Source organism: Salvia miltiorrhiza, chromosome 2, assembly GCF_028751815.1.
Source record: "Salvia miltiorrhiza cultivar Shanhuang (shh) chromosome 2, IMPLAD_Smil_shh, whole genome shotgun sequence".
NCBI classification, from domain to species: domain Eukaryota; kingdom Viridiplantae; phylum Streptophyta; class Magnoliopsida; order Lamiales; family Lamiaceae; genus Salvia; species Salvia miltiorrhiza.
The window spans coordinates 72,042,370-72,059,105 of record NC_080388.1 but is presented as its reverse complement, the minus strand read 5'-3'; the positions used below and the strand labels follow the sequence as shown (position 1 = coordinate 72,059,105).

At 35.4% G+C, this 16,736-nt stretch overlaps 3 protein-coding genes across 4 annotated transcripts in view; 2 read left to right on the top strand and 1 right to left on the bottom strand.

Moving 5' to 3' along the window:
* LOC131008955 (uncharacterized) overlaps positions 1–16,736 on the top strand; it is a 984,029-nt gene that overhangs the window by 290,510 nt on the left and 676,783 nt on the right. The window lies entirely within an intron of this gene.
* Positions 435–1,658, bottom strand: LOC131009048 (GATA transcription factor 16-like). Its single transcript, XM_057936256.1, has 3 exons — positions 1,188–1,658; positions 936–1,046; positions 435–846 (listed from the first exon to the last, which is right to left on the bottom strand). The coding sequence occupies exons 1-3, from the start codon at positions 1,203–1,205 to the stop codon at positions 619–621; spliced, it is 357 nt and encodes a 118-aa protein (XP_057792239.1). The 5' UTR covers positions 1,206–1,658; the 3' UTR covers positions 435–618.
* Positions 13,142–15,974, top strand: LOC131009015 (uncharacterized). Its single transcript, XM_057936198.1, has 2 exons — positions 13,142–13,546; positions 15,209–15,974. The coding sequence occupies exons 1-2, from the start codon at positions 13,210–13,212 to the stop codon at positions 15,739–15,741; spliced, it is 870 nt and encodes a 289-aa protein (XP_057792181.1). The 5' UTR covers positions 13,142–13,209; the 3' UTR covers positions 15,742–15,974.

The following is a 16,736-nucleotide window of genomic DNA, read 5'->3' as shown; positions in this document are numbered from 1 at the left end:
AACCATTTGTTTTTTGATGAAAATTTGAAGAATGTCTATGGAATGTTGGGCATGTCTATGGAATGTTGGGCATAGTGATGCACAATAAAATTATTTCTATTTAAACATTCTTGATTTTTGGTTTGGACTTGCTGGTTGAAATGAGTCCGTTTGTGAATTGTGATGGTAATTTTTTCTATGCCGATACCATATTAATTTGAGACTGTTTTCCCTCTACTTGTTCGCTTTGATTTTAGGTTGTAATGAAAATCACAGAATGGTTGATAATTAATAAGCTAAGCACATTTGATTTCAACATCACAAATGACTCAACCAATCCCTCACTAGTCAACCTTCAACGAAATCTTATCACTAGTACTATCTTTCTTGTGAATGAAGACAAAGCTGCACTACTCAACTAGGCAATTAATATATTTAATGGGACAGAAAAAAAGTGTTGGAAAAGAGAGCACTTGATTGATGATCTCCATATTATATTTACACTTTTTTCTTTCATAGCTAACCCACCAAAAAAAGGAAAACAGGATATTTGTACTCTCTAAAACTAACTCCTAACCCCCTTTTCAATCTACCTACAAAATGATGAAGAAATTCAAAATAGGTAGCTAGCTTCTTCTCCTAGGCAAAAACAGCACCACAAGAAAGAGCCATCAAAAGCAGGGCAGCCCTCTCAACTTCACCCCACTCTCTTGGGCTCCTCTCCACCACCTCTACTTCCTGCCCCAGAGGCATCAAGTTCCTCCTCGTTTTCCCTATTTTCCCCTTCTTACCGTCGTTCTTCACCGTCGCCGCCGCCGCCGCCGGCCGCTTCTTTCTGTATCTGATCCCGCAAGCGTTACACAGAGACTGAGGGGGAAAAGAGAAGACACAGAATTAGGAGATCCAATTTTAAGCAAAATTGAAGTTTTACGGATTGATTGATGAGAAATTGAGACCTTGGGGCCTGAAGGGCCGCTCCTCCACAGCGGCGTCTTGGTGGTTCTGCAGTCGGAGCAGCATTTCTTGATCTCCGCTCCGATCGTCTCCTCCGACGACAAGCCCTCTTCCTAAAATACCAGATAAGTTCATCACCAAAAGGAGAAGAAGAAAAAAAGAAAAAAAAAACACAATCACTTATAATAATTGTGAATTGCGATGGAATACTGATCCCATCATTGAAATAAACTGATTCTTCTCCTTTTTTTTACCTTTTGGCTAGATTCCATGACTTTTTGTGATCGCTATTAAACTCTTTTTGAAAGCGGGAAAGGGAGAAAAGAGGAAATTGTTCGACGAGAGAAGATGAACGGAGCAGGATTTGGCGAAATGGTCATGTGATCTTGTGAATTACGGAGAGAAAAGGAGGCAATGGCGAGCTGAGCAGTATGATCATAGAGAGAGAAAGAAGAGAGAGAGGCAGACCGACATGGGGGAGGTGGCAGGGAGCAAAATGGAACCCTAATTGGGAGACGCGAAATGACGGGAAAGGGCCTGAATTGAGAGTCCCCGCCAAAAAAAAGTGTTGAGAAAATTGTAGAAAGGAAAAGGCGGGTATGATGAGATCCCACGTGTCGCCATGCATGCATCGGTCCCTCATCTCTTCTCATATTCTCCCTGCCACCACCTTTTTTTTTTTTACATAAATTTATGCTAATCTGTTACATATAATTGCTGATTAAATAGAAATTGAGATCTCTCTAGTGGAAAAGTCCACATCGTGGGAATTGGGGCTGTGTGTGTCGAATAATTCGTCTCGTTTCATTCAATTATACTTCCACCGTATCTAAAAAAAAATAGGAAACGCAAATTAGAAAAATATAAATAAAATAAATGAGTAGGGATGTCAATTGGGATAATTCATCGGATTTCAGGTTAGTCCTATAGGGTTACGGGTTATTTGAGTGCGGACTAATCAGGTTAGAAAGAAGTTGGAATTAGAGATTTTTAACTCTAATCCTAATTGTTCGGATTTCGGGCTAGTTGGGCGCAAAATTTATTTTAAAAAAATTAACTAATATATTTCACTTAATAATATTATATTTATAAAAAATAAATACACACATAATATTTCAACATCGACTTAATATGCAAATCTTAGAGATATATAAAGATGCAATATTTTTATTAGGGGTTATTGTCGGAAAATACTCATAATTTGCAAATTTTCTGATTTATAACATGACATTATAATTTGATCCAAAAAATACACCAATTTTTAGTTTAATTGCAATTATAACATGACCTTATCACTTGGCCAGAAAATATATCAATTTTCAATTTAATCGCATGTATAACATGACCTTATAATTTAGTATAGTAATATCAAAATTTGACATTAAATTTTTTTAATTTTCTTTTCATTTCACAATATACTATATATAGACATCTATATTTGATGACATATTGTAGTAGCCCGCTCTTTTAATTATGATTAAAACCAGTAAATGCAAATTTTTATAAATGAATCCAGTTTATGGTCTTGATTTTTTTTATCAGAACGGAGTTATTATTTTAGCTTTATAACGTATGAGAAAAACGCGACGAGGATTATTGAGCTATTCAATAATTATTATTTCCAAGTTATAACTGACTTAGCAAAGTCATGTTATTTATTAATCGAAAAACAGAAGCAGTTATATTTTATTAGTACTACTTGAAGTCGAGAAATTATTCTGACTGCCACGCAGATTAAATCTACGGATTTAATCTAGATATTAAATGGCTTGTGAAGTGAATTAAATCTATGTATTTAATTTATACACGAATAATGAGCAGAAGCCAGTATTTGATTGCAAAAACGCGATTAAATATATATACAGAATCAATCAAGAAGACAACCAAATCAATTAGCAAAAGAAAAAGTTTTTCAATCTATTAAAGTTTAGATAAAGTTATTATTTCCATCTTTTGCTAACGATGTATACGTCTTTGCTCTCCACCAACTCCACTCAATTATTCATTCAATAAGCACCAACGTTCCAAGAGAGAAAGTATTGCAAAGTTAGTGGAAAAAAAAGGAAAAGTGTGCTGCCACCTTTTGCCCACCACCTTTTGCTTTCCTCCCTCAGCCAACCACCACCTCCATGGCTTTTAAATTCAGCCAACAAAACTAATCATTCATTTCAGAGGGAGTAAGTTAATTCCTGCTGCCAACTGCCAAGTATCGAGAGGTGAGTCTTGGCCTAAGTTTTCTTCATTCCATACTTGGTTCTTTCTGCATTTGTTGAGGAAACAATATTTGCAATTTCAGTTCCTTCCCCATTGAATTCAATAGCAACAAACAGCCACCAACAACAAGCAATTACAGGTATATACTAAGCTCCCTTCATTCGATCCATTTCGCATCATCCAGAAAGCATGATCAGTTAAACAATAGAGTATTCAAACAAGTATATATGCTTAAGGGGACTTAGCATTATACAGAAATCAGTATATATTTTCTTCACTTTAGATTAAGGCAATGAGAAAACTCTCATAAATCAGTAGCAAAAACCAAGACTCCACATAGACTTAAGTATTGAACTTAGCTGTAGAAGGGCTGACTGCCCGACGGGGACGACGACGACGGTCGGGACAGGGCGAACTCGCCCAACCTCATCGAGGCTCTGAACAGCAGCAACGGTCCAAGGGCAGCAGCGGCGCGGTGAGCAGACGAAGGGAGCAGCGCCAGTGGCTGGCCGCGGCCTCGCCGGTACTCCAATGGCTTGATGTCGGCTTCACCGGAAAGAGAACTGCGGAGGCCGCCCGCCTCGGCTGGAGACGGATCGGGAGAGAGAGAACCAAAGCGTGCGTCTGTTTTGAGCGAGAGAGAGAGAAAGAGAACATGGCCGACAATTTTGAGAGAAGAAAGAGAGAGAGAGCGGCTCCTTGAAGAGAGAGAGGACCGAGAGTTGAGAGAGAAGGAGTTGGGCTTGTTATTTTTTTTAATTTTGGGCCTTGTATTTTAATTAAGTTTGGGCTTTTCTTATTTGGGCCTCACCTTTTAATTGTTGTGGGCCAAAGACTTTTAAGTTCGGACTTGATTTTAATTGCTTGGGCTTTCACAGTTAAATTCGAACTGGACCAGTCTTTTATTTAATTGGCCCTTCTCATTAATTCTATTGGGCTCGATTTAATTAAGGAGTTGGGCTGATGCATATTTTATGATGGGCTATTATTCTAGTCCCATTTATATTTCGTTGGGCCAGTTTAATTCATCATTTGAGCCGATTAAATTGCCTTTTTGGGCTAAGATTAATTCTTTTCAGTCCACATTAATTATTATTTGGACCCCTATTTTAATTATTTTGGGTCGAAGACTTTTTAAGTTGGGCTTTAATTCTTTTAAAGCTTGAGCTGAAGTTACTCCTTTGAGCTAAGCCTAGCAGTATCAAATTTTGATGGAGCCCAATTATTTATCAGTGGGTGAGCCGATTCGTATTCAGTAAATGAGCCACTCAGTTTATTAATTATTGTTTTGGACTTCAGACTTTAAAGCAAGCTATCATGGTTTATTTCATTAAAGCCACTGGTTTATTTAATTAATTGGCTACTCTCTTTTGAGCCTATTAATTATTTGAGATTACGTTAGTAATTATGTTTCTATCGAAAAGCCCGATAATTTCTACAAGGTCACACCTCGATTAAAGCCGAGTTAGTCCTTTATCTTTGATCGAGTACAAATGCGAGGTTTATTTTACAATTAGAATATTCCGATGAGGAAAGAAGAATCACAACTTTATTCGATCGCGTTAGATGAGAATTAGTTAAATCTATTAACGAGGATTAATAGTAGAATTCCCGATTATCGCTCAGAAGATTAGTTCATGCATACGAGATTCATGCATAGTTACATTACGCTTTCTCATTAATTGAGAATTTTCCTCGAAGCAATGCCTTATTTTATATTCTCGTGATTAAGGTCAAGCGCGAGAGTAAGAACTACTCAAGGAGTCAGTACCTTAGCAAAACCTTGCTATCAGGTGGGCAATTCCTTACGCGTAAATAAAATGCTATGCAAATGTTATGCTTTAAAATGCAAATTGGATCTTCAAGTATGGTATGCTTTATTACGCTTAAATGAGTTAAGCTTTATTATGCTGCACGTTAAATGATTTACGCTATGCTGTTTATACTATTTACGCCCTATGTAATTTACGCTTGATTACACTTATTTACGCTTGAATGCTTTACGCTGATAAGTTTATGCTTATGTTTGATGCTTGCGTCTGTTGGGGGAGGCCTCCCTCAACAGTACGATGCCGTGTCCGTTGAGGAGGGCCTTCCTCACGGCGCGATGCCCGTGTCCGCTGAGAGAGGCCTCTCTCGCGGCGCGATGCCAGTATGCCAGTATGCCAGTGTTACAGCGTCTATTGGGGGAGGCCTCCCTCAATAGTACGATGCCGTGACCGCTGAGGGAGGCCCCCTCTCACGGTGCGATGCCCGTGTTCGTTGGGGAAGGCCTTCTCCACGACACGATGCTTGTTTATGAAGATTGATGATGAAGAATGCCCTTATGCTATTTATGAATTTGGAAATGTTTAATGAACAAAGGATATGAAAGAAACGCATGCCTCTTATGCGATATTGTGAAATTGTTAATAATGTTATGTTATATGCTTGGCAACTGCCCACTAAGTACTCTTGTACTTAGCCCTTCGATGTTTATGTTTGTGCAGGTTGAGCTGTGATGGGCGATGAAGTGTTGTTGCTGAGTGGAGTTTTTGTCGAACTTAAAGTAGGCTCAGAAAGGATACATGTCTTCATACATGTATCTCAGTTATGCTTTCCGCTGTAAACACTGATTTTTTTTTAGTTACACCTTTCGTTGCAAACTCTGATAATGTTTTAGCCAAGCCCCTAACGATGCCTTTTTCCTTTTAAGGAATATAACGCGTATACAAGTCCTTTGAGTACCCTTTTTATGCGACCTATGCCTTTTTCCTTTTTAAGGAATATTTCACGCTTATTCAAGTCCTTTGAGTATTCTTTTATGCGCCCCTTTCTCAACCCGCTTCTTAATTTCCCTTCCCCAGTCATGGTTTTCCCGGATTAATTATCCTTAATTAAGGCCGGTCGTGACACATATATAGTTCAAAAAATTTATGTTTCATATTTATTTCATATATGAAAATAATAATATTATTTATTGTTTTTTAAAATAGTTCCTATTACATATGTACCTAAATTTTTTATTGGTCTTAATATTTTATAATTTCAAAATTTAAATAGATAAATACTTATTATATATGTAATACATTATTATAATATTAAAATCAAATTTATATATATGCATTTATGTGTTGAAAACGTATATATATATATATATATATATATATATATATTATGAAACCATTAATATAAAATAATTAATCATCTAATTTAACCTTTACAAAAATAAGGGTTAATTGTAGTTTATAGCCCGAACTTTGGAGTCATTTGTAAATATGACTCGAACTTTAAAAAATACAAAAAAATAGCTTAAACTTTGAAATCATTTGTAAAAATGGCCTGAACTTTGAAAAATACAAAAAATAGCCTGAACTTTGAAATCATTTGTAACAACGGCACGAACTTTATTAATACAAAAAATGACTCAATTTTTATCAAATGTATAAAAATGGCACGAGCTTACACTTTCGGATTCGAATTATGATAACGTGGAAAGTCTGACATTGACGTGAAAATTATATAAAAATTATAAATTCACTTGGAATATCTATAATAAAGTATGATAATCAATTCTCTTATCATAAGAATTTTAATCTCATACAAATAATTTTTCTCTCGTAAAATATTATTGACAATACAATTTTTTTTTATTCTTTTTTAAGTTCATACCATTTTTACAAATTTTCAAAGTTCAAATTATTTTTGTATTTTTTTAAAATTCGTGTTATTTTTACAAATGACTTTAAAGTTTGGCTATTTTTACAAATTACTTCAAAATTCATGTCATTTTTTGTATTTTTTTAAGTTCATGCCATTTTTACAAATGACTATAAAGTTCAGGCCATTTTTACAAATGACTACAAAGTTCATGCCATTTTTCTGTTAGTTTTAAAGTTCGGGCCATTTTTACAAATGAATTCAAAGTTCATGTTATTTTTTTTTATTTTTTAAAGTTCGGGCCATAAACTACAATTAACCCTAAAAATAAATCAATTAATTAACAATAATATATATATTTATATATATATAATAATTTATATGAAATAACAATAAATATCAATACATCTACGATGGTGAACAATGATCTAAATAAGGTCATGTTATAATTGCGATTAAATTGAAAATTGACGTATCTTATGGTCAAATTATAAAGTCATGTTATCAATTTGGTAAGCAATTTCATTATCGAATGATACATTGAGGCCAAATGTTGTCATCAAACTGATCAGAGAGTCTATTCTATCCTCCCGGCGAGGAATCAAGGACGAACTAAATCTTGTGTTGTATTCGCCATGGTGGACCTTTTATATAGTTCATAATTTTTTCACACACTTTTACCTATAATTTGCAAGGGCAGCGAGCAAGAGTTGATAGATTGTGTTCATCAAATGTTTCTCTGAGATGAGCAAATTGTAATTTCATATGGAGTTGGACGCAATTTCAAAGAAACCTATGAATATATTGCAAAATATAGCTTAAATGATGTGGAAATTTTACCTTTTCTTCATGGATGTATGACGTCAAGTGATGCTGCATCCACATATATGAGAAATACTTATATTAAACAACTAAAAAAAATGCAGTGCAGATTATTCCGATGGGTTATGAGAGTCGCGATCACGATGGAGTTGATTTCGCACTTTCGCATGGGCCACTGATTTTGTCAGTGATGGGTGTTCCACCATCTTTTAAAGAGTTTAAGGGTGATGATGAAACAAAATCCATTGACTTGGCCCAAGGCCAATTAGCATTCCAAGTTGGCCTGATGAGTCAAGCAACCTGATCGTCTTGTTAGCCAAGCTTCGGACTAACTTGAACCGATAACGAAGCTGGCTCAATTACTTAAGAAAATTGGCCCAATCGACAACTTGTTTGCCCAGCCCAATAAGCCATGTTGGATTTATTTCAAGACCAACCTGGACCGGACCCAGATTGGATATTTCACTTCAAATCCAACCTGTCTAACAGTTAAGCTGGATAATTATACAACTTAGAATTTTTTCAAAATACTTCATTCGTCCCAATTATATAGGCTGATTGAATTTTACACAAGGATTGAAAAATTATTGAAAAAGAAAATTATACAAGTAACTTCCTAATATGCCCATATTTATTATTTGACAATATATTAATACTAGAGTTAATCAAAAAATTAAATAGAGATATATTTGTAAATAATTTAAAAAAGCATTACCCTTCATGAAAATCGACCTATATTTTAGGATATCTGAAAAAGAAAAATAAGTCTATTTAATTGAGATGGGTATAATATATTTTATCAACGAGGATCGGGACAATAGAGATGAGAATAAGTTGGATGATTGTTTTGGGCACACTAAAATTTATACATTTTTTTGGTGTGAATTTATGATCGTGCAAATTATTAGATAATCTGGCCAAACTCAAGCTCACTTTTCAAAACGGCAGCAACGGGAAGGTGTTGGAGCCACAAATATTCTTGAATTTGAAAATATTGTCACTGCAATACGACGTTTTGAGGGAAATATTGTCATTTCAATACAACGGCAACGAGAAGGTGTTGTCGCTACAATACATTGATGCGTTGCTCAAAGCAAACTTCGAAATCGCACCTGGCTTGCAATTCAGGGCCGCGCACGAATTCAAGGATTGATTTCATTTATTACATATTTTAATCTTGGGTGTTATGGTATTATTTGTTTATGATTTTCGTATCACTGCTTACAGTAATTTAAAGTGTAATTTGTTTATATGCGTTACTGTGAATGTGTGATAGTATGGTTTGTTCAGTATGTCGTACACTTGAAAAGGTTAATTTAATTACTTTCATTTACATGGAATTAATTAGGATTTCTTGGGCTTTTTTTTTTTGGTGTGGTTATATCCAAGAAGGTTATAAACCAATTTTCCAAGCATTTCATTGCAATTTGAAATGAAATTTGCAATTTCATTTCAAATTCTAGAACTTTCATTTCTAATCAATAATGCTATTAAGAAGCTCGATACCATTGTTCCGATTATTTCTGTGATTCTGGAATTGGCTAAAGCAAAAATTGCAACATATTGGGGGCATTGGAGTTTGCTCCACAAATATAGGCGTCGCTGCCCCCTACCATCAGTCCCACGAGCCTCTTAAAATTCATTTGAGGAATGGGCCAAATCGGGTCATTTTTCAAGAACAATAGCTAAAAGACATGTAAATACCATGTGATTAGGTTTAATTCATTGTCTGAGATTTTAGTTCAAGACATATATTTACACGAAGGAATTCTCTATGTAGAAGAGAACCCCTTGCATGCTTTCAAATGCTTCCGATGTGCATTTAATTATAGAGGTTGTCATCAAGTTTACTCCTTCAAGTGCATGTTGCTATCCAACATTATGGTGAAATGTCTGGATATGTGAGGAATATCGTGGCAGAGTTTGAACGAAAACAAGTTCCAATGGAAGCCCTTTAAAGCTCGCTTATAATGCTCTGTCAAGGAATTCAAAACTGCAGTAGAGAAATATGAATTGGTTGAGGTTGAGGACCCTACTTTCAACAGGTGCCACCCCATCCTCTTTGACATGGTTTTGGAGCATAATCTTTACAAGATTATTGTGTCATATTTGAAATCCATGAATGCTGACTTTGTGATCCATAAAATGGCTACATCAATCGGATTATCAAATGAAGAAGTTTAGAAATAATTAGAGGAGCTGATAAAGTATGAGAAGATTAAAAGGAAGCCTGTGTAATGGACACCTATACATCAATTCAACGGTTTATGCAAGATATGCATGATTTAAATTTAGTAAGCAATTTAATTATCGAAAGGATACATTTTTTAATGAGGCAGAATGTTGTCATTTGACTGATCAGAGAGTCTATTCAGTCATCCCAATGAGGAATCAATGACGAACAAAATCTTGTGCTACATTCGCCATGGTGGACCTAGTTCACAATTTTCCCACACGCCTTTACCTATGACTAGTTTTGCTCATGTGCGATGCACGGTAATAGTTACTAAAGATGAATGTCTTTTTATGAGTGTCGCGATTGCGATGAAGTTGATTTCACACTTTCTCATGGGCCACTGGTTTTGTCAGTGATGTGTGTTTCACCCTCTTTTAAAGAGTTTGAGGGTGATGATGAGGCAAATTAATCCGTTGACTTGGCCCAAGTCTAATTAGCATTCCAAGTTGGCCCGATGAGTCAAGCAACATGATCCGTCTTGTTGGACAAGCTTCAAACCAACTTTGATCGACAACGATGCTGGCCCAATTACTTAAGAAAACTTGTTCGCCCATCCCGATAAGTCATATTGGATTTATTTCAAGACCAACCTGGACCGACCCAGGTTGGATATTTCATTTCAAGACCAACTTGGACTGGACCCAGGTTGGATGTTTCACTTCAAGTCCAACCTGTCTAACAGTAAAGTTGGATAATTCGCACTCAGCCTGAGCCCGTCAAGCTAGCCCGCCAATCTAGCACGACCATAAAAGCCCAATCAGTCAAGCAGATTGGACCATTTACCCGACAAGCTACGAATACACTTGAATCGACAACCAGGCTAGATACATCACCTTCGACCGAAGGGTTATCATCAACCTAGTTGATGAAGTCAAAAGATTGGTCAACCCTAATAGGCGACTTGATCTGATCCGCCAAGCTGACATAGTCAGATGGTGAATCTGAATGGTCCCGTCCAAGTCGCAATAACTTGAAAGTGGAAGGTTTGGACGGATAAGGTCAACTGGTAAAATTCTAACGGCTGGCCATCCCCTATATAGATAGTCCGACTAGGTTACAAGAGGAGATACACCATTCAATTTGTGAATCTTTCATACTCTTTATCTCAAATTCTCTCGGCTCATTGCTCTTACAAGTCGGAAATAGCCAACCTTGTCTATCTTCGCTTCCAAGCTTCCGTTATCACAACATGTCGTCACCGTTTCCACCCTTCGAACGCAGCCGATATCTTGGAATAACCATTCATTCCGTTTTGTCTTTCTCTCTTACTTCATCTTATTTATCACTCTGCTTCGTTACTCCGTTACTAACTTGGCATCAGAGGCTCTACGGTCGACACCCCTGTCAAGCCCTCTCGGTGCTCAATTTAGGGCTCTTACGTGTTCTTGTATTGATAGGTTGCTATTGCCCAATCGATCCGAATCAGTTGTAAATCTAGCATCTACAAACGTCCAAAACGAAATTAAGACGTTATTATTGGAATGAATGAAGTATTATATAAATGATACTTTATCAATAATAAATAAAATCATACATATAAAATATAATATAATATGGTATTTTTTATAATAATAATTGATATTTTTTAATGTAAATGATATTTCATAAATATTTTAATAAAAATAAATACTATGTTACAATTGATATTTTGAATAACATTATGTGAAAATGTTAGATGGCACGAATTAAGTCAGGTCGGGTATAGATGATCGTTGAAAAGAATTGTTCAAGCTTCGGAGGACGGAGGGAGTATTTACCTAAGATCTTCAATTATTTTAAGTTGGACCTTGATGCATGGGAATCTTGGTTGACTGGCGTCCCAACTTTTCCTCATCAGTTTAAAATGATAAAAGTCAGTGACAAGCTAGTTTAGTTTAGCCGTAATAGATAGATATTAAAAAAAAAATTGAATTAGTTTATAATATCTTTATGATACCCTAGTATTTATACTTTACACATAATGAGCCAAAATTTGTATACATATTTTTTTATAATTCTCAAAGTTAGTGGAAAAAACAAAATGAGTCAAAGTTCGTGTATTTTTTGATAATTTTCAAAGTCTGTGGGAAAAATCAAAATGGGCCCAAAGTTCGTGTATTTAAGCGCCAATAACCTTAAATAATGACTACAAATATTTTTTTTTATTAAATCTTGACCCATTAACTTTATGTATTTTTTTCTTCTAAAAATCTAAAAAAAAATATAATTTTTAATTATAGTAATTGATATATAACTAAAAAAAAAGTATATAGCCGGTCAAAAAAGTAGCGTTCAGGGATGTGGCTACCTCTTAGAGGTTACTTTTTCAGTAGAAAGTTAAATTTCAAAGTGGAAAATAAATTTTTAATTTTCTTTTGTAAGTAATAAATTAATTCGAGATTTTAGTAAATGGTTGAATGCATTATTTAATAATTTAAATTAAAATAATTATTGAGCGAAAATACAATAATTCTACGGTGAAACATGGTTAGCTTACATTTTTTCTTACACAAATATAATTGCATAAGAAAAATGTGAGAATTTTTCCAAAATAACAAAGCAACATATCAATATCAACATAAAGGATATATTAGACCTTCACTTAAACTTGAACATGAAATCATATTATTATAAAAGCGATCATTTTTCATCATCACTTAATAAAATGAACATTTTTTTACCTATTAGCAGTAATTTTAATACAAATTTTAAAGTTAGTGTGTAAAATATTTTTTTTTAAAGTTCGATAATTTATATGAAATTAACCCAATAATAAATTTATGATTCACGCTTTGGTACAACTATTTTAATTATAAATTTAATTGTAACTAATTATAATTTATGAAAAATTACTAATAAATTCTAATTGTAATGAATGCATCGTAGACCTAAATATACATAATATTTTAAATCGAAATATACATTTCGAAAAGATTCTTTTTAAGCAAAAGAATATGGTAAAGAGTCTCAGGCTTCATTTGTGAGCTTATGCTTTATCGACAGATCACAAAGGAATATATTTTTTTTTCTTTTAATTTTTTTTTAATCATGGAAACGATGTCACTTTGATGATGTAGTTTTTTTTAATTTTCAAATATAAATTTCAGTTCAGTTTTTTAGTGGGCCACATATAATTTCTGTCGTTGTAAATAAACTTCAGGATGTAATTGTAAGAAATTCGATAGTTTGGGTATTTAATTTGTAATTTATTTAATTACAGAATTTCGTTTTCGGACAAAAGTGGAGTAATTTTCATCAAAGAAGCAACGAGGGACCTGATTGCAATTAGGAAAACATATCCACTTGAGTATATAAAGTTGCCTGCCACCCCAAAATTCACCTCACCAGAAAAAAACCCTAATTCTTTGCGACCTTCAATCTTCATAATGGTGAGAGAAGAGCAACCCAACAAGCTGCGATGGGGGGAGCTGGACGAGGACGACGGCGAGGATTTGGATTTCCTGCTGCCGCCGAAGCAGGTCATTGGTCCCGACGAGAGCGGGATTAAGAAGGTGATTGAATACAAGTTCAGCGATGACGGAAACAAGGTTAAGATTACCACCACCACGCGCATCCGGAAGCTCGCCAACGCCCGCCTCAGCAAGCGCGCCGTCGAGCGCCGCTCCTGGCCCAAGTTCGGCGACGCCGTGCACGAGGCCGTGGGTGCCCGCCTCACCATGGTGTCCACGGAAGAGATCATCCTCGAACGCCCCCGCGCTGCTGGTACAATCATCTTCCTGTTTTTGGTCGCTATTTCATGTGTAGCCCTGGCGTTTTTAGAACTCATGTGCTATTGTGCGATTATTGGACCGGTCTCTACGTTTCTGTTCATAATTGTTGAGTGTACGGTGTTGTATTTGGGGGAAAATTGGTGTGATTTTCTAGATCCTGATTGGAATTCTAGACGACTCTAACTTTGTTCTAATTTGGTTATTCTCTGATTGTTTTTGAGATCTATCTATGTCATTGTCAGCCGGGGGGGATAGTAGCCATAGAATTTTATATGAATGGCACAATTTTACTTCGTTATGTTGTTGACTTGCGATGTAGGACAGGCTATGGAGGAATTATGACATATTAGCTACATCTGTTTTCCTGTACTTGTTTGAGGATCGCTTGGATAGTAAATAAGAATTAAGTGGCTGAGGTTTAATTGCGTTCCTACAATACGACCTGCATCTAACTAGCACTGTAGTGTTTGCAAGGTTGAGATAGAGCCAATGTCACTGGCATTTTGTTGCCTTTGCAAGCTCATCCTTATTCCTTATCTTTAAACATCAAATGTTCTATTGATGATTCGGAGGGTGTGTGGCTCTTACTTTAGAGATCTTATAAGCTCCAACATTATAAGATGTTTCAAGAGCTTATAAGATGTAATGTATCAAGAGCATATAAGTTATCTAAGTGTTTGGATAATTTCTCTTATATGCTAGAGAGGGAATTGAGTTAGAGAGACTGAGAGAGAAAATTGAAGAGAGATGAAATTAGAAGGATATAAGATGGAAATAACAAACTATAGTAGGATTATTTTTGTAAAATGATTATTTCTTATAAAATTATGAAAATTAAGTTGAGGTCGAGTAGGTTACTTTTTGGGGAGCTTGTAAGTTATTGGAGTTTATTTTTATTCCTGATAAGCTGTTTAGGAGCTTAGTTTGCCAAACACTTTGCAAGAGCTTATATAAACTTGGTGTTTTAAATCTATTTGATAATTAACCAGAGGAGGCATGCCCATTGCCTTGTATAATTTTATTGAGGGTCTCTTGTGTCAAATCCACTACTAATGCTCACTGAGCATGTCATTACACCATTTTGGCTTGGTTACTAGTTGAAATCTATGTGCAGTTGCTGGAGCAGTTTAGACATGTCTAAACTCATGATTGCATACGCAATTGTTCATAGGGGACTTCTTCTGATGGTTGCACCAAACAATAATGTTATCTGTGACTTCTTTTGTCGACTAACATGGAGAGAGATATTGATGTCAGAGACTAGCATGTTATGCATCAAAGTGGTCTTACCTTTGTGGCTTTTTTTTTTTTAAATTTCTTCTGATGTCATTGATCCCTTTTCTGCTGTCCTTATTTGTTCAAATATTACCTTTGAAATGACATACTAGGACTCACTGATCATCTGTCACTCATTTTGACACTAAAGATTACTTCTTTATATTGCAATGTAATTGATCTAGAAAGTGTTTCACTGCACATTGCTCAGCAAAACGGTTTCTGTGGACCACAGTTTTTCCAGTTCTTATGTTATTTGGTAGTTGTGGCATTTATTCAGTGAATGGTTGCTTTATTTACTTGTTTTTCACTTCAGGTTTATGCTGTTTTCTTTTCATATGTGTATTTATGCACATGTAATTGATGAATTGACTAACAGGTACAAAAGCAGAGGAAGCTAAGGCTGCTGGCGATCCTTTAGCTCAAATGGGGAAAGGAGGAGCTGTACTCATGGTTTGTAGAACGTGTGGGAAGAAGGGTGATCACTGGACCTCGAGATGTCCATACAAGGATCTCGCTCAACCAAGTGAGACGTTTGTTGATAAGCCACCAACTGAAACCAATGCTGCACCAGGTAGTACTAAGGGGGCTTATGTTCCTCCTAGCATGAGAGGAGGTGTTCCTGAGAGGAGTGGTACTGACATGCGCCGCAGAAACGAAGAGAACTCAGTCAGGGTTACCAACCTTTCTGAAGACACAAGAGAGCCTGACTTGCTAGAGCTTTTCCGGCCTTTTGGTTCAGTGAGCCGAGTTTATGTTGCTATTGATCAGAAGACTGGGACAAGCAGAGGTTTTGGTTTTGTCAATTTTGTCAACCGAGAAGACGCTGAGAGAGCCATCAACAAGCTTAATGGGTATGGATATGACAATCTCATCCTAAGAGTTGAATGGGCTGCTCCTCGGGCCAACTAGTTTCTGGAACGAGTAAAAAAGCGCATACACATTCTTAGTCCTTGAGGAGACTAGTGGAGAAGATGGCACATTCGATTTTGTTTGTTAGCCGTCGTCTGATGGTTTTATTTATTACATTCGACAAGTATAATCTTCAAGTTTTTGTGAGATATATTCGACTTGCTTGTGGCAGAGGCCTCATCTTCTCACACATGCATCTTTTACTAAGTAATTTTGATGACTGGTGTTTTTCAGATGCTTTTGTCTTGGTGGTTATGCATGCTATGTGCTAGTGTTACATTATTCAGTTGGGTGTGAACCAATAATGTTAAATACGAATTTGTTTGTTTGATTTATTCAGATGATGTTTCAAAATTTAAAATTTTCTATTGAGAAGTTGTGTTTCTAAAAGGTCTCAACTAGTGCAGATGTAGCTAGTAGGTCACACACCCATATTCAATTGATGTAGGAGTTGGTTGCATAGATAACAATCAACATAACAAATTACTAGTTTTAAAGATATTGATTTCATTTAATGTAATTTGAAGTGTTTGAAGTGGATCATTGTTCTTGTGTGATTGGATGGATATATTAATTGGTTCGATTTTGGATAAATTGTATCAAAGTTTTTGGTTAATCGAAATAGAAATGTGCCTAGTTTTGGAAATTGTATAGAATATATAATGACTTTGGTTATCCAATTATTGAATCAGTTAATCGCTTTTGGTTTTCGATAAATTAAAAAAACCAAGCTTCTTTTTTTAGTACAAAATTCAAAAAAAGTCAACATGAACTCGATTTCAAATTGTTTTTGGACAGTCCTTCACTTGCACTTTTTATTATTATTAAAATTAAAAATCATAGTAACTTTTTTTAGGTAGGACACATGAAATCTATTTAGTCACTGAAAATCTGTTTAGGTATTTTAAAAAAAAAAAATTTTTTTGACACACGGAATGTATTTAGTAACTGAAAATCAAATTAATTGGTGGATACTAAGGTGTGAGTTGTGTTGC